At 42.7% G+C, this 24,144-nt stretch overlaps 1 protein-coding gene across 1 annotated transcript in view; it reads left to right on the forward strand.

The window, feature by feature from the left end:
• Positions 1-446: 446 nt before the first annotated feature.
• The window catches only part of GRB2 (growth factor receptor bound protein 2), a 73,766-nt gene continuing 50,068 nt past the window's right edge, over positions 447-24,144 (forward strand). The window contains exons 1-2 of the mRNA XM_058705101.1: positions 447-658; positions 8,538-8,752. Of these exons, the coding sequence (XP_058561084.1) occupies positions 8,675-8,752 (78 nt within the window). The 5' untranslated portion in view covers positions 447-658; positions 8,538-8,674. The remainder of the gene's footprint in view (positions 659-8,537; positions 8,753-24,144) is intronic.

Genomic DNA, 24,144 nt, shown 5'->3' on the forward strand with positions numbered 1-24,144 from the left:
AGCATATTTCAAGCACTTGATTAGATCAACGAGCAAAGAATATATTCGCCTAACACTGCAGTTTGGACCGGATTCTCAAATATTTCAAAACCTGGTCCTCTATTTGGAGTGCTTCATGCTGGAGGGGGATTTCCGCACCCCACCACCACTCCCCGCCAACTGCCTCGGTTTGGTGGCAAGAAAAGGGAAGTGATTAGGGTGTGGTGAAGAGTCACCCCTTCAGGGCTGGGCTGTAATTTACCCGCCTCGGAACCGAAAGGGTTACAGCGACCCGGAGGCGGAGCCACGGCGGTGCCACCTGCTGCGGGGCGGTCTGGCGCAGGCGCCTAGGCTGCTAGATGGTGGCTACCTGCGCGACCCGGGCGGAGGAGGAGCGCTTGCGCTCTGCGCTTTTCCGCCGGGGGAAGTCTCGCGGGGGCGGGGCGGGGCGGGGCCGCGCGGAGAAGTTCTCGCGGGACCCCGACGAGGAGCGGAAGCCAGGCGGCTGTGCTGCTTCGGCGAGCGGGCGGCGGCGGCGGCGACGGCGGTGTCGACGAAGATTGTAGCGGTGACGGCGACGGGCACAGGCGCTGCCCTAGGGGAGCAGCAGCGGGGTCGGTGGCCGCTCGCACCGCTGCGGAGGGGACGGCCGGGCGCGGAGCGGAGCAGCTGCGCCACGGTGAGTGCGGCCGGCGGCGGCGGCGCTGCTCCGGTGCTTCTTTCCCCCCCGCTCCGCAGCGGTAGTTGGCCCGCGGGGACCGGGCCGGAGCCTACCGAGGGCTGCCGGGGCTCGGGTTCGGAGTGGGGAGGCCTGTGGCGGGGGACGGAGTCCCCGGGGCTCCGGGCACCGCGTTTCCCCTTTTGGAGCGCTTCCTTCCTGGGGCACCGTCCTCCCCCGGCCCTTCGCTCGGCTCACAGCCCCGGACCCTGGGGCAGGGGGCCGGGGGCTCCTAATTAAGTTCTACGCTTTCTTGGAGAGGGTTTGCGCAGAAGGGGCCCGGGAGAAGCCCGGGAGCCCTGGGTACTCATTCTGTGAGTCAGTCTGACTTGGCCCGGGAGGCGGGGGATTCGCAGCGGCTGCATATGTGGTGATTGATGCTCCTTCGACCTGCACGGCCACCACGTCACCATCTCCTGGTGTCTTTAGGCCGAATTTGGGGAGGGACCCCACCAACCCTATGAATACCATGAGCGAGAACCTTTTGTTCCTGGAGCCGGTTGAGATGCCTTTACGTCTGTCGCTTTTTTTTTTTTTTAATTTTTGAAACTATCCTCTGAAAAATTCTTGTAAAGAACAACAAGCAGCAGTTGGTTGAAATGTTCCGAGGAATGATTTCAATGCGAGAGGCTAGAAAAGCACTGGTACTTTTCATTTGCTCTTTTAAACATAAGCCGTAGGAGTTATAGCTTGTTTAGGGAGTTATTATGAAAGTCCGATTTGCAGAGGAGCCGAAGGGCACTCGGGGTCTATCTTTTGGCTCTGTTGCCTCGGAAACGAGCCTAAAAGACACATGAAAGAAGTTAGCATAGTCTCTTTGGCTTTCCTGTCTCACTTTTTCGCTTTGCACTTCTCCAGTAGTTGTCTTTCCTTTCTCCATTTCACTGAGTACACTAAATGCTTACTCGTGTAATGCAAGTCATTTGCTTCCTCCCTGCCCCCGTTTTTTTTTTTTTTTTTTTTTCTTTCTAATCTACTTCCCCTTCCTCCTTTTTGTCCCCCTCTTGGGCATAATTTTTCTAGGTTTCTGACCTTTGGTGCAATTCGTATTCTCCCTCATTTAAAGAGTCCGTTTTCTCTCTGGGGAAGATACCCTCTTTCCTCCTTTATGGGTTCCTTCAGTCAGCCAGAAGAGTTGCCAGAGAACCTTGCCTAGACTTTTAAGTTCTCCCCCTGGGAACGGGGAGGCTCAAAGGATTGAGTTCATCCGTAAGTAATCAATACCACCAGTAGGTCACAGTGTAGCTGGCTTGTGTTATTTGTGTTTTAGTTGTTTTCATTTTAACATTGTACTGTGTGACTGCTTTCTTTTTTCTTTCTAGGTTTCCCATGTTAGTAAGGAAGATTGGGTCAATTTGGGGCTTGTATGACTTTTTTTTTTTTTTTTTTCTTTAACATTTATTTACTTTTGTGAGACAGAGAGCAGGGATGGGGCAGAGAGAGAGAGAGAGAGAGAGAGAGACAGAAGTGGAAGAAGGCTCCAGACTCTGAGCTGTCAGCACAGAAGCCCTGCTTGGGGGCTTGAACTCGTGAACCACGAGATCATGACCTGAGCTGAAGTCGGAGGCTTAACCGACTGAGCCACCCAGGGGCCCACTCATCATCTGACTTCTTTTTGGCTTTTAGTGGGAAGTGGTTAATGTTGAAAAACAAAAACCAGTCATAGACCTATATATTACAATAGAATTAAGATAACGTGAAATATTTAAGGGAATGGAATTTATTTAGACCGCCGATGAATTAAAACCCGGCCATTGTGGTAGTATGAATTCTTTACCAAGGTTCTTTTAACTACTCATCTTTGTTATTGTTGTTGAGGGGTTGTTTGTTGTTTTTTGTTGTTGTTTTTTTGACAGAGAGGAATAACTTGTGTTCCATTACTCCTTCCCTTGTTCAAAATTTTCTGAATTCCCAAGGTAAAAAGCGAAGTTAATTCTTATAATCGGCTTTTTCTGATACTAAGAGCAAGCATTTAAATGCTTGAGGGAGTTCACTTCGTTAGCAAGCGTATTCAGATCTGAGGGATTGCTAGGTTTTAAATACCGCTAGTTGATGGTACTTAGCGATTTTTCTGAGAAAAATCCTGTTATGTTGCCTGTTGGGCTGCAGCAGTTCTGATTGTTACCTAGACCAGAAGAGTAATAGATTTTGGAGAAATTAAGTAATACGGAGTAGAGACTCACCGCGCTCTGCTGAGAGAAATTAGTTACTTGCTTAATTCAGAAGAACTTTCCAGCACTACTGAATGGCTGTTGGGAGTCCTTGGTTTTATTTGTCAAAGTTGGCTTTTTCCTAGTTGAGCCAAGTGAACACGCATTATTTTCATTTTATGCAAAGACCTTGTAGAGCATTGTGTGGAATGCAAAGTTTAAAATCTGGTTAAGGCGCCCTTCTAGTACAACAGTGATGCTTCGAATTTAGCGTGCATGAGAATTACCGTGAGTCTTACTTTAAATCAGGCTCTGGGCCTAAGGCCCCTACCTTTTGCAGAACTCCAGAAGGCACCCCACACTGAATCAGTCTCTGAATAGGGAGGTTTTGATGCTACGGGTCCAAGGACCAAGACTGTTGCTGCAGAATGCAGCTGTAAAATAATGAGGATGGAGTGGAATGCGGCTTTCAATTAGTCCATTTAAAATCACACCTTCTGTATATACAGAGTAAATATTTAAAAGCCAAACAGAGTAACTGATGAGAGATGTGATTAGTCTTTATATGCGTAAGTATGTGAGCATTGTTAGGACTGTGATGTGGAGCAATTTAATTTTAAACTTTGTACTTAATAGGGCTGTTAATTTACCTACGAGAATGCTCTGCTAAGTTTGTACGCAGATGGAAGATGGACAATGTAAGAATATAGTGGCCTGGTATTTGAAAAGGTACTGGTGATACTAGCCAGTTAACACTTCTTAGCACTTTGCGCCGGAGACTCTGTGAAGGCCTTTACACATGGTATCTCTCTCTTTTTAAGATTTTTTCTTTTATTTTTTTAATATATTTTTTAAAATTTTTTAATCTTTATTTTTGAGAGAGCGACAGAGTGTGAGTAGGGGAGTAGCATAGAGAGACGGAGACACAGAATCCAAAGCAGGCTCCAGGCCCTGAGCTGTCAGCACAGAGCCCAACGTGGGGCTCAGACCCAGGAACTGTGAGATCATGACCTGAGCTGAAGTCGGGCACTCAACCGACTGAGCCACCCTGGCGCCCCTTTTTTTTAAGATTTTTAAATTTTTTTTTTTTTTTAAGTATTTTTTACACCCAATGTGGGGCTCAAACTCACAACCCTGAGATAAAGAGTAGCACTCTCTAAGCTCTACTGACAGAACCAGCCAGGTGCCCCATGGGCTATTTCTTTTAATCATCAAAATGCCCTTAAAAGGTAGATGCTGTTAGCCCCATTTTCCAGCTTAGGGAAACTAGGAATTAGAGACTATAAGTTATTTCTCTAGTGTTCCCTATCTACTCAAGTGGTAAAGCGACAGTTGAATCCAGGTTTGACTCCAGAACACCAGTAAGATTTTGGTGTTTGTTTTTTCCTTCTTTCTTTTTTTTAATGTTTATTTTATTTGGTTGGGGGGGGAGAGCACGCCTGGACGTGCAAACGGGGGAGGGGCAGAAAGAGAGGGGTACAGAGGATCCGAAGTGGGCTCTGTACAGACAGCAGAGAGCTCCATGCAGGGCTCGAACTCAGGAATCCAGGCGTCCCGGTGTTGGGTTTTTTCTAACTATAAAAGTAGTGATGAAAATATAACTGAGGTATATGATACAGAAAATGAAAATATTTTGTGACCTTGCTCCCGGAGATAACCATTGTTAACCCTTTGATTTTTTTTTTTTTTTCTTTAGCACATGCTGATAAATAATGTTTTGCTTTACAGAAATGGGGTAAACGAATCTTTCTTCATTTTTGTTTTTAACTTGATAATATCTTTTAGTATTTATATAGAAATATATTTCATAGACATTCTCATGGATATTGATCAGGTATATATGTATTTTGCACATGGTGTTTGTCACTGTTTCAGCAAAGATAAATGTAGGAAATGGAATTGCTTGTTCAAGGGTGTGTATTTTTAAATTGTCAGTAGATACTATAAAATTACTTTCCAAAAAGATTGAACTGATTAATTCCCTGCTCCTGTGCTCTGTGATGGTTTTATTATTACAATCCAATACCAAGCACATTGTCAGGCATATAGTAGCAGCTCAAATTGTTAAGGGGATGAACATTGAATAAAGAGCCTGGGAGTCTGTTCAACCAGAGAATTGCAGAGGCTAAATATTATAAACCTTTAAAAAATTGGGCAACTAGTAGGTGAAAGAAATCTCATTGTTGTAATTTGCAGTTTCTAACTAGTGAAGTTGAACATCTTCTTTGTTTTAAGTAGAATCACATTTTAACTTCTTTTGAATGACTTAATGTCGGGCCCTGTCCAAAGCACTTCACGTATATTATCTATATTACCTAATTTAATGGTGAATGAATCTTATGAAGTAGGTGATACTATCCCCATTTTACAAATGAGAAATGGGGCTTGTTTAAAAGGCTTACCCCCCAGCAAAAAAAAAGGGGGGGGGGGGCTTGCCCAAAATTATAGCCGGTAAGCACCAAGGTCATTAGTTCAACCCAGATCAACCTGCTTTTAGAGACCATGGGGCCTTAACACTAAGTGATATTGCCCAGTGAGTGTTGTGTATTTTTATTTTCTGTAAATTTGGGGAAGAAGAGTTAAATGGAAGGAGAACAAATCCTACAGATACCTTTAGGAGACTGCATTTTAGGATTCAGTGCACGTTGCTTGAAATGAACGATTCAAGTTGCACTTGCTTTAGAATTTGCTGTGTGTGATGGACTGAAGGAAGGGTGTATGCTGAAACAGTTCGAAGTATTCTCATTAGGGTTCAGTGTACTCTCCACCCATCTTCTCTGTTGAAATCATTATACATTGTGTCCACTTTCAGCTTTCTTCCTTTTAGTCATTAGTGTTGTGTATAAGATAGTTTTGTTTTTAATGAAACACACCCCGTTGAATAGCCTGAGTGCTCTTTTCTGTGGCTGGCCTGATAAGCTGACCCCTCCAGGTCTTCTCCATGAGCTGCTAATTTTTATTTGGCACAGCCACAGAAGTATTGATTGTGCCTGGTTTTCATTTGTCTCAAACTGTATCTCACAAAGCAGTAGTTACTTGAAACATGATTTTCAAGAGTGTTAGTCTGTTTATGCTTTCTCTAGGAAACCTGTGGTAGATGAGTTAGGTAACAGGAAAACCAGTGTTGAAAACTGTCTTGGTTTTTATGCTGCTGCTGTTCGGTTGGTTACACTGCAGTTGTCTGAAATCCCGAATGAAATAGAAGTTTGCGCCCTGTTGCAACATAGCACCTTGACAATGACAATGCTTTGAGTTTCTGTCCGATTTTTCTGATTTCTTTTTCAAAAATGCAGCTCCTTATTTTTGTTAGATCTGCTCAGTTATTCTTAGGTTTCCCATCACTGATACATGGTTCCAACAGTCAGCCCTGGAGACCAATTAAAATAAATGCTCAGTAGAAAACATTGACAGGCACATAACAGAGATTTTGAAGCCTTTGCAAAAAAATAAAAATGGGTACACATATTGGAGAGTAGTCAAAGAAGGAAAAGCAGTTGTTAATGCCGGGAAAAAGTAAAGGATTATACTAGAAAGGAAGGTTGGTTGTAATATATTTAAATCAGCAGTGAAGAATATTTTGCAGTGTGAAACTGCTTAAACCGGAATATGTGGTATTACTGGGATGGGGCAAGGGGAAACTGTCGGGGGTGAACATCTTGCAAGCAATAGGTCATGGCTGGAATAAATTTAAAAACAACAGAAGCATATTATTTAGAAATACTGTAGGTGCAAAAAGAAAGCTAAAAACAGAATTGAGGGTGATTGCTTGTAGGTGTTGGGGTGGGGAACTGCCCTTTTTTTTTAATAAGCCTTTCAAAATCTGTGACTTTCAAAATTATATACATGGGTTAGTTTGATTAAAAAAAGCAACTACAGAGAGAATAAATAAAGGGGTTTAAGGACACACAAAAATAAATACTTTGAGCCCTGGCTGGCTCAGTTAGTAGATCATGTGACTCTTGATCGTGGGGTCATGAGTTCAAGCCCCATGTTGGGTGTCGAGATTACCTAAGAAAATTTTAAATAAATAAATACTGATACTAATTGTATTTTTTTTTTATTATTATTTGCTAGAGCTCTCTCTTTACTTTCCTCTCTTAGAGCCAGCCCCACATGGGATATCATGGCCTGATAGAATAAACATTGGTTTGGTTGATTAGTTTACCTGCAGTAGAATGTTTGGCTTTCAGAATTTGACTAAAGGACTTTTTATTACTAGGTGATTTCTGTCCTCTTTGGTAATGCTCATTTTCTTCTAATCTTAATATTCCCAGCTGATTTACTGCTTAGTCCTTTTGCAGCTATGCCTGATTAATGCCCCAATTGTTAACTTTAGAACAAAGGATGATAATCACCCATGCCCCTCAGATGAGCTCTCTGCTAGGTGGTAATTATCCGAGAACGGTGTCACTATAAATAATCTGTCCCCATTCTGCCGATGTCCCGTGTTGTTTTCTGCTTTTATTTAGCCTGTATGACAACAGTAACTGAAGACAGAGATGGGGCTTTATTTTCCTTTAGTTACGCAAAGGTCTAGGTTGTGGCCGTATTGGTGCCTGGAGATTTTTTTTTTTTTTACAACAGTGATTGTACTGCCCACAGTTCACCATCACCTAGTACACTACCTAAGGGTTATTACAGAATCTTTACCTGCAAAAATGCAACTTGGTTCATCTTAGTATTCCTTTGGTGCTGAGAGAAGCAGCTGTTCCCAGGTTGACTGAGAGATTTGTTAGACTTCCTGGCACCATCTCCCTGCACTTTCTTCCCCCCCCCCCCCCCCATAAGACATCTGGCAGCTCAGATTCGGAAAAGGGGATTCCTTTCAAGTGTAGTTAGGATTTAAGCTTTGCTCCTTACGGTAGTGAGAAGTGATGCCGAAGCTTCTTCTGGAATTGCTGAACTTTGGACCTCTATTTCAAGGGCTCTTTGGAGTCCAAAGTCTTGGGGGTCTTCGGGGGAGAAGGAGCCTTAGGCAAGAGCAGGTCTTCAACAAAAGGCTCTGACGCTGGATCTCCTCTATTTCTGGTTAACTGAGCTTGCCGATCAGTCTGGAAGCGATAGAGGGAGAGCTGCCTTGCTCAGAACAGCAAATTGAATTTTAAAAAGTAGTTCCTAGGTTCACTTTGACCTGCTTTCCTAGGAGCAGACCAAGGTTAGTTTCCGAGAACAGTTAAATAAAGCAGCTGAAGACCAAAGCCACAATTGCTTGCTTTTGACTGGATAGGGGACCGAACATTTTCAGAAGACCAGAAAGGTCGGCAGGGAGAAAGGAAGGAGATAGGCCTGTGTAACCGGGAAAGGCTGGGTGCCGTCCGCAGGGCGAAGCCTTTCTTTGGGTGGACTGCATTTCGGGCCGCAGGAGCTGAGAGCGCAAGGGGCGAGGGAGGAGAGGCGGAGACCGAGAGGGTCTTCAGCCGGCTCCTCCTGAACACCGCGCACACCCAGCGGGAAGGAAGAGGAAGTGTGTGCGGGAATAGCTCGAGCGCCTGCCGCCATTGGCCGGCGGGCCTGTCAGTCGCCTGGGGGCCGAGCCTGCGAAGAGGAAGGAGGCGATCGGGGCTCCTGCCTGCGAGGGAGGGAGGCGGGCCGATCCAGGGGGCGTGGGGGCTGGGGCGGCAGGCAGATTGGCAGGGCGGGGCCGCCTTCGGTGCTGGCCACTTCTCTCAACCATCCCTCTTGTGATTCAGGGCGGCATTGTGTGTCCCGGAGTGCACGAGCCGGTCCCGAGAGAGCGGCGAGGCCGAGCCCAGGGCGCTGGGTGGCTTCAGCAGGGAAGACTCCCTTCCCCCGGCTTCAGGCTGCTGAGCACTGAGCGGCGCCCAGAATGGAAGCCATCGCCAAATATGACTTCAAAGCTACTGCTGACGACGAGCTGAGCTTCAAAAGGGGGGACATCCTCAAGGTAAGTGTGATGCCACGCAGATGCCGAGATGGCCTCCCCTTGTACTCCCCTACTTTCGTTTACCCTGATAACACACAAAGAAGCCGAGCTCCTGCTTTCTCAGTGCCCGCTTTGACCATTTACCATCGGGCGCTCTGGATAGCTGAGATAGATGCTGAGTGGAATATTAAATATGACTTAAGACGGTTGGTGTGATGTATGGTCTTTAACTGCCTTTGTGTGAATGCCTCCAGTATCTCTGTTTGCTTGTCGTTTGCACGTAAAGTCAGAGCAGCGTGATTGTGACAAGGAAGTATGGAGTAGACTGATACATTTTGCAGTTTTATTAAGCATTAGGGGATTTTTTTTTTAAAGACTTGAAGTATTTATGTAAAAGCACTCAGTCTTGTCTTACACAGTCAAGGTTTTGCATTCTGGAACATGATGCTAGTTGGTTAGAAATTAATTTCCTCTAGTTTTGAGAGGCGGTTAGAAGTATATGCCAAAACTCATTAAAGAACCTCAGTGTATTTTTATTCTTTGTGAGAAAACTAGTGGAGTTCTAAATCCTGAAGTTTGTTGCGTTGTTGTACAAGTCACAGGGCGATTTTCTCAAAAGAAACTTGAGCAATTACCCTGTATTAAACTCTAATTGCACAAAAGAAACCTGCTGACAGTTTAAAAATCAGCTTCTTTACAGTTTGCAGCTCATTCTGAGCCCAAACTATTTACACGAGGATTCACTTTCCACCTGGCACATGGTAATTATGTTGTTTACCCAATTGACGGCAGCAGCTTGCCCTTTTGGGTATGTAATTTATTTTTACAAGGGTGGGTGTTATCGAATAATGTGTCAGCTCTGCATGAGGAGAACCTGAAGTTGAGTGTTTGCATGTTCACTGCGTCTCAACTTTCGACATTTTTTTCCTCTGAGCCTAGTCTGATGGTTGGGGGTTTGCCACCCATTTGTTTACTACCCCTGAATGAAAATTATGAGAATTTTACAAAGAGGAACAAAATGGAAATGTAGAAATATCCCCTACAAAAGGACGGGTTTTTTTGTTTTTTGTTTTTCTTTTGAGTCCTTCAGACCTGTGGGTAGCTACTATTTTGCTCTCTTTGCCGGAGGCATAGAGTTCAACTCTGAAGTTACCTGCTCAGTAGTTTCTTGATGTTGGGTTGTGTTTCATAGAAGGCAATATTGAAGAGCCCTTGAAAGAGAAGGAAAGTGTGTTCTTTTCAGAACTGTTTTTTGTGATGCCCAGCTTTCTCAGGGTATTCTCCAAGTCAGCACTGAATTGTCAGCAGACAGAACCAGCTATAGGTTTTAGGGTAATATATGTGTTCTGTTTTCTTAACTAGAAGTCAGAGCAAGGGACGAGACATAACTTGAACTGTTAAATTACTCTTTCATTGGTGTACAGAGGAGTAATTTGATGTGTTCATAGGTGATTACTGTTTTCAACAGATAACCAGCATGTGGTATCATCGGAAGATTGGCTACTCGAATATTGTACTCCTGAAACCAGTATAACAGTGAACATTAACTATAGTGGAATTTAAACAGTTGGCTGTTCAACTACCCGTATCTGTTGCTTGTACGAAACCCTGTGGGGCCTTCCCTGCCGCCCCCCAATACAAACTTAGATTTCTCCATTAAGCTTACCCAAGAAACTTAAACCTAGAAGCCTGGTAGTTCCTATTTTCCTCTACGTTTACCCTGTTACATATTTAGCACTAAAGCAACAAAACTAAGGATTTGAGGTCTATTTTTAAGAGTTTTTAGGCAAGAGCTTTTCCCTGAGTGTTAACACTGAAGTTTATCCTAGACCTAGACCATGAGGATCTTGTAAGTTCTCCAGCTTCAGTTGGTAAGTTCATGAACAAGTGTGAAACCCTTCTCTCCCATCCTATAATTAGAGAAGAGGGTACTGTTTAACATTCCCCCAGAAATTGTTCTGTTGGGAGAGAAAGTGAGTCACAGTGCTCACATTCACTTTCAGATTTTCTTTGGGAAGAGAAAAATACATATATTTGCTTCTTTCCAATTTGGTAGATAACTGGCACATGAAGTCATAATGTCATTATTACCCTTGAATGGTGACCGTTAGCTGTTTGTTAGTAATCTTGTGGCTTTACTCCAAAAAGAAAAAAAAAAAGTGCTAATACAGTAGTTGCCCTTTGTCTCATGATTCTGTGGAACAGCTGAGTGAAGAGGAGGGACATTGCTTTGTCTTAAGAACTGTTATTTTAAAAAGCAGTGTTTTCTCCATTTGATTATTCAGGGAGTAACTGGTTTCATTTGAGTGGCTTTGATTTGATTTGATAGCTCTTAAGGATGTTAGTTGTGAGCCAAAGCATGTGTATAAGTGGCTGGAATAGCATTGACCAGTTTGACATGATTGAAATAGGGCTATATTTGCCCTCTTTTGGTAAGGGAGGGTGTGTGTACATATGGGCATCGAATACATTTTATTTGAAGATAATCCCCTAGAAAAGGGCTTAGCCCTTTTCCTCCGAGTAGAGTTCAGAAAGATTACATCCTCTCACTGTCTTGGAGCACCTGGTTAACTTTGGTTAAGGTGTACCCCATCCTCCAGTAGACCACTTCTTTACTTTCTTTCTACATGTTGACTCGTGCTGCTCTGAGAAAAGAGACAAAAATGAAAACATTTCACTGGAAACCTAAAATAGAACTGAATGCTTCAATATATCTCCTTTGTTACTGTCCCTTGTCTGTGTGTGTGTGTGGTTTTTTTTGTTTTTGTTTTTTTTGGAGGGGAGGAGAAGAAGGGCACTGGGGCATAGAAATGGAAGGAATTGGTCTGTTGCAATTTTCAGCCTTGCGTGGCTGAAATGAACCTAAATTTCCCTGCCGTTGTAGTGCAGGCTTCAGATAGTCCCAGGGGTTCTCCACCAGACAAGGCCCCTGAATCCTCTCCCCTATAGCGCATAACACATCTGAGCTTACCTCCGAGGTAGATCTGTCATTTAGGGGCTTATGTGCCTGTGCTTCAGGCAATGCTGCGTACGAATTAAGAGACCATTTTGAGCTCTCAAACCTGTGCTCATTCCTTTCTAGAGTTGGTGGCTTTTCTTTGCTGTCAAGGCAGACCTTTGATTCTAGAAAAGAACCAGCAGTGGGTCGTCTAGGTGTCTTCTACTCATTTGGCACTAACTACCTTTATCAGTTTTCAAGACTGCTTTAGAAATTGGTCTTGAGGGGTGCCTGGCTGGCTCAGTGCACATGACTCTTGATCTCTGGGATGTGAGTTCAAGCCCAGCACTGAGTGTAGAGATTACTTAAAAATAAAAATCTTAAAGAAAGAAAGAAATAGGTCTTGGCTTCACACTCGGCTCTTTGAAGCGTTCTATCTTGGTGCAGATGACCGTTTTAATGTCACATTTACTGAGCATCTTCTTCAGCCACACCCTGGGATAAGTTGCTTTGAAAGTTGGGGAAGAAATACAGGTTATACTTTCTCCCTTCAGGACCTCTGAAATCAAATATGAGAAGTGAAATTAATATGTGAAACAGGATATGGCAGTATACAAAATTAGAGGATTTTTAGAACAGGTGAGGACCTTTTAAAAGGTCTTAATTTAGGGGCGCCTGGGTGGCGCAGTCGGTTAAGCGTCCGACTTCAGCCAGGTCACGATCTCGCGGTCCGTGAGTTCGAAGCCCCGCGTCAGGCTCTGGGCCGATGGCTCGGAGCCTGGAGCCTGTTTCCCATTCTGTGTCTCCCTCTCTCTCTGCCCCTCCCCCGTTCATGCTCTGTCTCTCTCTGTCCCAAAAATAAATAAAAAATGTTGAAAAAAAAAAATTAAAAAAAAAAAAGTCTTAATTTAGATTTTATTTTTTAGATGAGGAAGTGGTCCACAGAGGTTAAATGATCCAAGATCACAACTCTTAGTAAGTACTTAGTAAGGAACTGGGTTTTTTTGTTTTTTAATTTTTTAAAATGCTTCTTTAGTTTTGAGAGAGACAGAGCATGGGGCGGGGGGGGGGGGGGGGGGGGGGGGGGGGGGGGGGGGGAGGGGCAGACACAGAATCTGAAGCAGGCTCCAAGCTCTGAGCTGTCAGCACAGATCCCGATGTGGGGCTCGAACTCACACTCTGTGAGATCATGACCTGAGCTGAAATCAAGAGTCAGACTCCACCGACTGAACCATCCAGGAGTCCCAGTAAGGAACTGGTATTTATTTAATAGAATGCTGAGCTGTGTCACACACTGTGACTGCTAGAGTAATGATGTAGGAAGGGCAGAGATTGGTAAGAGCTGAAGTCTGAGAATGATGGGTGGAGGGTGTGTGACTTAAACCCGACCTCGTGAGATGGTGAGGGGGAGTGGGTGCTTGTGTTTGAGATAGGAATGCTAGAATGGGGTTGAAGACTGTGCCATAGTAGAAAAGAAGGTAGAATTGGAGCAAGATAAGAAAAAAAGAGTAAGAATTTGATCTTTAAGCCTTTAAAGGCTTTTAGCTGATGAGGGAAGTGTTCTGTGATAGGAGGGAAGCCTGGAGCCCCAGCCTGGAAGGTTGCAGTTAGCCGCCTGGGAGGCAAGTGCCTGCATAGGTGTCAGAGGCTAGGAACGAAGGTCAGGGTGGATGGCAAGGTCAGGGTGGATGGCGTTGAGAGATGCTGGGGGAAAAATAATGGAATTTCTGCTGGGGACATTTGGAATAAATCCGTGTAGCTGAGAGAAGAATGCCCACTGAGCCTGTTCCTGAGAAGTCAGGAATCTGAACTGGGGTTGAATTGGTAATAGTTTTCACAGCCGCTCGTACTCCTGAATTTGGGTACAGGAGTCTCATTTCAGGTATTTGAATGATTAAACACAGGATGGGATTTAAAGTACTTAATAAGGAACTGTTTCAGATTCCTAGTATCAGTCTGCTTGGTGGAAGCATTTCTCTGCCTGTTGATAAGAATTCTTACTGATCTTGTTGACTAAAACCAGAATTTTGCATTTAATTTTTATGTATGAGGATGATTTGAATTCTCTTAGAACAAATGATTTGTTTGCCTTTGACTGTATGCATCCCCCCCCCCCCCCCCCCCCCCCCCCCCCCCCCCCGTCATCTGAATGGACTGTTTTCACGTAGGTGCTGAGAATGAGATTTCGGTTCCCATACAGGGCTCCTTCTGGGGGCCTGGCTGAAGACCAGTCATCCCTGTTTAGAGGAAGAAATGAGTAAGGAAATACAGTGTTCCTTCGGGGGTCTTTCGGTTTGAATAGCTACCATTTATGGAGCATTTACTATGCCCCAAAGTCGTACATTATTTCTAGTTTGGGTACTAAAAGGTTGGCCCTCGTTAGCCTCATCTTACACCTGCAGAAACAGGCTCACAAGTGAAGTAACTTGCTCAGGTTCACACAGTGCAGTAAGTTACAAAGCTGGGGCTTGGTCTCAGGTCTGGCTGCGATGCTCCCTCCGACAGCACGTTACTGCTCCTTTTAACTGTCAGGTGTGAGTAGCCCAGAAATGTGAGGCATCAGCAGACCTGCTTTGCTCACCTGCCAGGCCTGGACAGCCGGCTTGTGGCACTCTTCTACTGAGTGACTTATTGGACATCCTGTCTAAAGTAAATTGACTTCAATAGTGAAAGAAGTGGAGAAAATGAGGTCATTTTGCCTGTCACATTAGCAAAGATGATAAAAATTGACCCCACCTTGTGTTGGCCAGCATGTGGAGAAACGGGCTCTGTCACCTTCTGCCAGCGGAGGTTTGTACCAATAATGCAGTTTTTCTTAAAAAAAAATTTTATAACGTTTATTTCTTTTGAGAAAGAGAGACAGGGCCAGAGCACAAGCACGGGAGGGGCAGAGAGAGAGAGAGAGGGAGACACAGAATGGGAAGCAGGCTCCAGGCTCTGAGCTGACAGCAGCAAGCCCGATGTAGGGCTTGAACTCATGAGGCATGGGATCATGACCTGAGCTGAAGTTGGACTCTCAACCGACTGAGCCACCCGGGTGCCCCAACAATACAATTTTTCTGAATGGTGTCTTGGTGACACATATCAGAACATGAAACGACCCAGCAATTCTACTTTTAAAAATTTATTCTAAGAAAATTCTCAAACAAGTTTTTGTAAATGTAGACATAGGATATTTACTTCAATTAATATATGTACCACCTGGAAAATAAGTTTTTGCAGTTAAATTATGAAACATGATGCATTTCAGACATGTTAAAATGTGTAAAAAGAGGCATCTTTAAATTGATGGAATTAACCATATTACAAACAAAAAAAAACACCAAAACCCCAAACCTAAGTAGCCCATCAGGACGCTACGTAAGCAGGTTATCGTGCCGTGAGCTGGAATGCTATGAAGGTGTTAATGTTGGTGTAAATCTATGTCAACACAGAATGTCTACACTTGGCACAGAGAAGTGTTTAAGTGGATCTTTTTTTAAAAAGTAGTAACGTAACTAGTCCATTGAGTGCTCAGGATGTCCTTGCAGGAAGCTAAGTATTTTACTTCCATTCCCTTTTAGTCCTCCAAAGAATCTTAACAAAGATGCTGTTATTCCCATTTTACTGATGAGGGCTGTGAGGGTTAGGTTAAGTAAGTGGCCCGAGTTCACCAGTTACCATTCAGGTTCTGACCGGTTTGAATCCAGATTCTGTGTTCTTAACTGCCACCATGTAGGGCCTTTTCATTCCCAAATGAGGTCACACTGGAGAGGGAGCTCCCCTTAGGGGTATTTCTGTTTGCTTGCTGAATACGTGGACTTTCTGAATGGTCCTCTAAAAGGTAACAGTGGTAACCTCCAAGGGGCTTGATTTCAGGTGATTTTTTTTCCTTGTTCTTTTGTACTCTTTTGTCTTACTTTAACCAATTTATACTTTTATGAAAACAGTAAAGTTACGGGGCACCTGGGTGGCTCTGGCCCTTAAGCATCCAACTTCGGCTCAGGTCATGATCTCAAGGTTCGAGTATTCTGGCCCCATGTTGGGCTCTGTGCTGACAGCTCAGAGCCTGGAGCCTGCTTCGGATTCTGCGCCTCTGTCTCTCTCTGCCCCTCCCCTGCTCACACTCTGTCTCTTTCTGTCTCTCAAAAATGGATAAATATTTTTAAAAAATTAAAAAAGTTATATTGAAATAGTAGTTACCATTTTGTATCCATTTTATTTGATGAATATTCCGGGAAGTTAAAGTGCTCTGGTCAGCGTGTTTTGTTTGTTTTGTTCTGTTTTAATGTTTGTTTATTTTTGAGAGAGACCGAATGTGAGCAGGAGAGGGGTAGAGAGAGGGAGACACAGAAACCGAAGCAGGCTCCAGGCTCTGAGCTGTAGGCACAGAGCCTGACACGGGGCTCGAACCCACGAACCGTGAGATCATGACCTGAGCCGAGGTCGGACATTTAACCGACTGAGCCACCCAGGTGCCCCCAAGATTTATTTGTTTTTTAATGTTTATTTATTTATTTTGTTTTTGAGAGAGCTAGCTCGCATTTGTGCGAGCAGGGGAGGGGCAGAGGGAGAGAGCGGGAAACCCAAGGAGGCTTTGCATTGGCAGTGCAGAGCCAGACTTGGGGCTCGTTCTCACCAATTATGAGATCGTGACCAGAGGTCTAGATTTGGACTCTTAACCAACTGAGCCACCAGGTGCCCCAGTTGGTTTTTTTTTTATTTAATAGCTGAGACTTAACCTGCTTTTAAATCTTTAGGCTGAAATTCACTGTGTGTCAGTGTCCTAAAACTTAGAGACATTTTATTTTTTTTTTACGTTTATTTTTGAGACAGAGACAGAGCATGAACGGGGGAGGGGCAGACAGAGAGGGAGACACAGAATCGGAAGCAGGCTCCACGCTCTGAGCCATCAGCCCAGAGCCTGATGCGGGGCTCGAACTCACGGTCTGTGAGATCATGACCTGAGCTGAAGTCAGACGCCCAACCGACCGAGCCACCCAGGCGCCCCTAGAGACATTTTAAAAAGTGATTCAAAATGACTTAAAGGAAAATCGTGGTCCTTTTGGCAAGTTTGGTGAAACTGGCCCCTCAGTTTCACCTCCTTGTGGATGTGGAATGAGAGACATCTGTAGTATTGTGATAAAGAACACGTACTCCAACACTCCAGGCTAGACCTAGCTGCTTTGAATCCCAGCTCAGCCGTTGGGAGAGCTGGCATTTTGATCCTGGGCGATTTACTTTGTGCTTTGGTTCAACCATGTGTAAAATGGAACGAAGAACACCTACCTTCCTAGAGTCACAATGAAGATTTAAAAAGCTAATATGTTAGTGTACTTAATGCTGTGATTGGACTAAAGTAGACAACAAGGCTAGCTGCCATTAGTTTTATTTTTTGATTAGTTTTAAAAAGGTTTGTTTATTTACGTAATCTTTACACCAAAGGAGGGGCTTGCACTCAATGACCCCAAGATCAGGAGTCACACCCTCCACCGACTGAGCCAGCCAGGTGCCCCTGCCATTAATTTTATTCATGTTATTCAGGTACACAGCTTTGATAAGATGTCAGTCCAACCGCTGGCTCAGGTTAAGTTACATGACTCTACCCATAAAACCAGCCAGGTTCTTGTCTTGACATTACCTCAAAGTCAGAACTGTTTAAACCTTGTTGTAGAGCTCAGCTAAAAGTATGGCATTGGTGGAGGGTTGTGTGGAAGACAAGTGGTTTCTCCATCCTTAAAGTCTTTGGTTTCTCTCAGGATTGAACCCAAAAGCAAGGAAATGGGCACCTGCCCAGCATTCTGCTGGGGGCCTTCCTTTTGTAGACTTCCTTGGCTGAATGGAGCTTTAGCGTTGTGCTGTTGGCCAACATTGAGATAGGTGAGAAACAGCCTTGGGAAAGTTCATTATTTTATTTACTGTAGGGGTATTAAAGAGTCTTTCGCTGTTTGTAAGTGTCCTCGGCGAGAAAAGATTCTCTTCTGGTCTCAGTGCCAGAAATAGGCGGATTTTCCCCCCAAACAACTTTCTGAAATCTTAGAGATGCTTAAATACGGCTTTAACATGTTTCCTTCTTTACCTTATAGGAAAGCTTAGAGCCTACTTGTGTCCCATTTCTAGCATCAGTTCTTACGTTTTCTGTCCAGATATTTTTACCCCAACAGGTGCTGAGGGTTGTGGGTAAAATATTGGAAGTATTTTCTCACTTTAACAATAGCTTGCTTGCTTGCTTTTTGTTTCTAATACCTCTTTAATGTCTATTTTTGTTAATTTTTAACTAATTTATTCTTTAACAGCGGACTTTTAAAACCTAGGTTTAGCAAAATGACAAAAGCATTCTGTAGAACTTTGCTTTTGAAAAATACAAAAAGCATCAAATTAGTTATAAAGTGAGGGGAAATTTTGAGCCTTGAAACTGTAGGCTTTGCAGAGAAATAGAGGGGAGGATGTGTTATCAGTGAGAAGATAGGTTATTGCCTGTCATCTTTGTGTTATTCTCGCATAGACCTTTATTTTCATAGAGAAGTATGGTTTATTTTTTATTTTTATTTTTGAGAAGTATGGTTTAAAATGGATTGCTAGGGGAAAATATATTTATAGCATTTTATTAGCAATATTTCCACTTTAGTTTAACATTTAAAATTACGTTAATATACATTCATAGAAAAAAATAGGAAGCTCAAAATCCTGCATGTTCCCCCCCCCCCGTAATTTTATGATTTCAGCTCTCTTCTAGGCTTTATTATTATATATACATTTTCGTAATGCTGTAACTGTAGTAGACTTAACGTATGTTACCGTTTTCCCATATTGGTTTTACTGATTTTTTAAAAAATATTTATTGATTCTGAGAGTGAACATGTGCAGGGGAGGGGCAGAGAGGGTGACGGAGAATCTTAAGCAGGCTCTGAGCTGCCAGCAACTCAGGCCTTGATTTCTGGAACCATGAGATCCTGACCTGAGCTGAAATCAAGAGTCAGATGCTTAACTGACTGAGCCACCCAGGCATCCCAGTTTTACTGATTATTTGTTTTTTGTTGGTTTTTTTTTTTAATGTTTTATTTATTTTTGAGACAGGGAGAGACAGAGCATGAACAGGGGAGGGTCAGAGAGAGAGGGAGACGCAGAATCTGAAACAGGCTCCAGGCTCTGAGCTGTCCGCACAGAACCCGACGCGGGGCTCGAACTCGCGGACCGCGAGATCATGACCTGAGCCGAAGTCGGCCGCTTAACCGACTGAGCCACCCAGGCGCCCCAAGTTTTACTGATTATTTGTAATGGTTTGGTATTATTAAGTACTTTTAAAGTTAATGATCATAATAGACTTAACTATTTCCCTATTGCTGATATTTACCTTGTTTCTGATGATAATTTTGTTCATAATTTCAAAGGAGTTTCTTGGTGTGTATGATCTACTTCCCAAAAGGGCTGAACAGATTACCTGCTTGACTTTGGTTAAATGACAATGGCCCCTACTGCATAGCCAGAATACATAATAATAGCACAGCTAATGTCTGCTTCATGCTTCAGTCTCCTTTAACACAGAACATTATTTCAGTTTGACAGTGGAACCAGATGCGTGAAGCAAGGGAACCTCCACTCAGCATCTAAGATACTTGACAACAGCACATAGATTTTCTGAGGCACATTTTATTTTGTGCTATTCCTTCTGCTGATAAATTGCTTTTATTTATTTTTAAGTTTGTTTTGAGAGAGGGAGGGAGAGAGAGAAAGAGCTGTGTGTGTGGGGGGATGGGCAGATAGAGAGAGGGAGGGAAGGAGAGAATCCCAAGCAAGCTCTGCTCTGTCAGTCCTGGAGCCCAGGGCAGGACTTGAACTCCTAAACTGTGAGATCATGGCCTGAGCCAGAATCAAGAGTTGTACACTTAACCGACTGAGCTACCCAGGTGCCCCTAATCTGCTTTTATAGCTGTGTAGGTTAATAAGTAATTTTGATAGCTGAGAAGTTTGGTATGTATTCATAGATGTAGTTTTATTTTATTTTATTTTATCTTATTTTATTTTACTTTCAAGTTTGTTTATTTACTTAAGTAATGGCTACACCCAACACGGGACTCAAACTCACAACGCTGAGATCAAGAATTGTGGGCTCTTTTGACTGAGCCAGCCAGGCGTCTCTTGTAGGTGTAGTTTTAATTCCGTTTTACTTCTTTGCCTAAACGAAACCCTTCTAGAGGAAATCATCCATGGTAACTTATGTTTAGAAAAACAAACCAGGTTTTGTTAGTTGATGCTGCAAATGTTGAGCTCTTTAGAGCCAGGACCTTCTGCTGAGAGCTTTTCACAAAAAGGTAGAATGACTTGCTGAAGCACCTCACCTTACATGTACTGCAGTGTGAAGGAAAAAAACTGTTGGTAATGGTTTTCTCTGGATGTTTGAGATTATGGTGAGTTTTCACTTCCTGTAGCATGTATTTCTATAATTGATGTTTTTGTAAACATTTGTTTCATAACCAGAAAAGCAGTAAAAAACAAAAACACCACAATAATTTTTCAGATGTCAGTTTACAAATCAACAAACATTGGGAGGCCCGTTTTGCTTTCTTAACAAGAAGGAAAAAACACTGTACAGCCTCGTGGAGCAAATTTGTTGTATGTTTTTTGTTCTATGTTTTTTGTTTTACTCCTCTTGGTTTGGAAGCCCAAGCATCCTCCACATCATCTAGGACTGTTGCACAGGCTTCGTGTAGAATGTGTGGCCGTGAACTAGAAGCATGCTCAGCCCTTTTCCTTATGAATAGTTCGGCCCTGCAACTGGTCTTGCCACCCAGATCTAGTTATTTCCCACTCATCTTTTCCCGACAGGTGATACGAAAGTAATGTTATGTGCTTTCCTACATATTTAATGTTCACTTAAATCAGTTTTCAAACTGGATTAAAATTACTAATGCGGCCAAATTGCACTTCTCAGAGGTTTAATTACTCATTTCTCCTTTTGTCCATATTTAGATCTAGTCAAACTGACATTTTGTTATTTATCAAATTTAATAGAATGTGTAGCTTAGAAAAGTAAAATTAAGACAAAAAGGTTTGAAGTTATTAATGGTTTCTAGTTAATCTATTATGCATTAAAAATCAGGTGTCTTCATTTTATTCTTTTTTTAAATATTTCTTACTGTTTTATTTATTCTCGAGAGAGAGAGACAGCATGAGCGAGGAAGGGGCAGAGTGAGAAGGGGACACAGAATCCGAAGCAGACTCCAGGCTCTGAGCCGTCAGCACAGAGCCTGACGTGGGGCTCGAACCCACGAGCCATGAGATCATGACCTGAGCCGAAGTCAGACACTCAACCGACTGAGCCACCCAGATGCCCCTCATTTTATTCTTTTTAAACACTTATTAGAATTATTTAATAGAAAAGTGTAAAAGAGAGTTGGGCCATACTCCTGTCACCCAGATAACTGTTTTTGTTTTGAAATTAAGTAAATAAATGTTGCATTTATTGTTAGAAAATGTAAAAAAGGAAACTCATTGGTCAGGTTTTCTGTCACCTTTCAGGAAAAAAAAATTAATGAATATAGCCACAGTTACTTTTTTAATGCTTTCCAGATACAGTGAGAAACACTTTGAAACCATGCTCAAAATTTTAATAATGAAAATAAGCAGGTACTTCACCTTACAGAAGCAAGGACAGGGTTTCTGTTGAAGTGTACCTCTTTTGAAAATAGCAGTAGCTCAAAGGGTGTCTATGCCAGCCTGTTAGAGAAGATCATAATGATTACTACTTTCTCCAAGTGACATGATAAAGCTGAATCACAGTAGATCTTGAACCTGAAATTGGTGTCAGTTTTCTAAAACTGTGTTAATATTGTCCATATGAGATATCCAGGTGGATTTGTGACTAATGGCCACTTAGTGCTAGAAGTGGAAACTAGTATCCCTACAGGTCTTTTCTTGAGATTAATTGCGTTATTGGTTTCCCCAATTAGGTTACTGGTGTGGCAGAAAGAACAAATACGTATCCAGTAAAGGCCTACCAAAAAGGGCATGCTTCTCATCTCCATATTCTCAAACAACCTGATGAGAAATTCTTCTTGTATTACCTGCTTTGAGGTTTAGGGGTTTTTTTGTTTTTTTTTTTTTAATTTTTATTTATTTATTTATTTTAAAATTTTATTTTTTAATATATGAAATTTACTGTCAAATTGGTTTCCATACAACACCCAGTGCTTATCCCAAAAGGTGCCCTCCTCAATACCCATCACCCACCCTGCCCTCCCTCCCACCCCACATCAACCCTCAGTTTGTTCTCAGTTTTTAACAGTCTCTTATGCTTTGGCTCTCTCCCACTCTAACCTCTTTTTTTTTTTTTTTTTCCTTCCCCTCCCCCATGGGTTCCTGTTAAGTTTCTCAGGATCCACATAAGAGTGAAACCATATGGTATCTGTCTTTCTCTGTATGGCTTATTTCACTTAGCATCACACTCTCCAGTTCCATCCACGTTGCTACAAAAGGCCATATTTCATTTTTTCTCATTGCCACGTAGTATTCCATTGTGTATATAAACCACAATTTCTTTATCCATTCATCACTTGATGGACATTGAGGTTTAGGTTTTGAGTTTTACACATAAAATAACAACCTCCATTTGGAGTGAACTATGGTATTTACAGCTATAAATTTCCCTCTAAATTTTGCCTTAGCTGCATCCCATAAATTTGGTATGCAGTTATTTTTTTTCATTCATCTCAAAGTATTTTCTAATTTTCCTTGGTTTTTTTCTTTGACCCACTGGTAATTTAGAAGGGTGTTGTTTAATTTCCACATATTTGTGAATTTCCCAGAATTCCATCTGGTGTTGAATTCTGTTATAATTTCATTGTGCATGTAGAACATACTTTGAATTATTTCAGTCTTTTTAAGTTTATTGGTGCTTGTTTTGTTGCCTCACAAATGATGCTGAAAAATGTTCTGCACATTCGAGATGAGTGTTTATTCTCTTGTTGTTGGGTAGAGTTCCATAGATGTCTGGTAGGCGGGGCCTGGCTGGCTCAGATAGTACGACATGTGACTCTAGATCTCAGAGTCATGAGTTCAAGCCCCATGACAGACATAGAGATTAGGAAAGAAGAAAGGAAAGAAACAGACGTCTATTAGGTCTAGTTGGTGAATTATTTTTTCCTTGAGTGTGTCATGATAATTGTGGAATTTTGGTGAATTCTTACAACTGCTTATCCAGTATCTTGGTAAATCATGACAAATTACTGAGTATGTTCTACGTGAAGGGTACTATGCTTAGTGCAAAGGGTTTAAAATATACATAGTATTTAGTAATACGCTGCTTTAAGAGCTGTGCCAGAGGTGTGTACTGGATATTCTGAATGAAACAGACTTAGTGAGACATGAGTATTGAAAATTTTTTCGAGATAATTTAGAAATGCTCAGGACCAATTTGTCCATCCAGATATGCTTGATTTACTGAGGACTTCTGTTTCTAACATTAGTAGAGCTTGCTCTCAGCCCTGAAGAGATGTTGGGAGTTGTCCTAGAATACTTAAACTTGGATAGTTAATGGCCTTTCCTTGTATTTGGCAGTTATAAAAGTAGATGTGAGCCATATTGGTAATAGCGTGGCACATACAGGATCTTCAGAGTAATTATGACCCTTCTTTATTTAGGTAAGACCTTATCTAGGTAAGTGTCTTTCAACTCAAATTTTGTGTCTCTGACACCACAACCCCCTTGAAGGAACTATTTATTTATTCTTAGGTTTACTTCGTGTGAGGAGGGGAGGGACAGAGAAGAGAGAGAGGGAGACACAGAATCCCAAGCAGGCTCCAGGCTCTGAGCTGTCAGCACAGAGCCCAACGCGGGGCTTGAACTCACGAACCATGAGATCATGACCTGAGCTGAAGTCGGATGCTTAACTGACTGAGCCACCTGGGCGCCCCAGAAAAAAAATATTTTTAATGTTTATTTATTTTAGAGAGAAAGAGTGTGAGTAGGAGAGGGGCAGAGAGAGAGGGAGACACAGAATCCAAAGCAGGCTCCAGGCTCTAGGCTCTGAGCTGTCAGTACAGAGCCCGATCTCATGAACTGTGAGATCATGACCTGAGCTGAAGTCAGATGCTTAACTGACTGAGCCACCCAGGCAACCTCAAAAACTTATTTATTTTTAAATGTTTATTTTGAGAGAGTGTTAGCAGGGGAGGGACAGAAAGAAGGAGAGAGAGAATGCCAAGCAGGCTCCTTGCTGTCAACGCAGAGCCCAGTCTGGTGCTCAAACTCATGAACCATGAGATGTTGACCCGGGCCAAAGTCGGACGCTTAACCGACTGAGCCACCCATACACCCCTATTTTATTTTTTAAGTTGTTTTTATTTAAGTAATCTCTACACCCACCATGGGGCTCAAACTCATAACCCCAGGATCAAGAGTCGCACATGTTCTTTCGACTGAGCTAGCCAGGAGCCCCTGTGCACATAGATTCTAAAAAGTACATATACATACACACACTGAAAGTTTAACATTCTCT

Source organism: Neofelis nebulosa, chromosome 16 (assembly GCF_028018385.1).
Source record: "Neofelis nebulosa isolate mNeoNeb1 chromosome 16, mNeoNeb1.pri, whole genome shotgun sequence".
Lineage (NCBI taxonomy): Eukaryota > Metazoa > Chordata > Mammalia > Carnivora > Felidae > Neofelis > Neofelis nebulosa.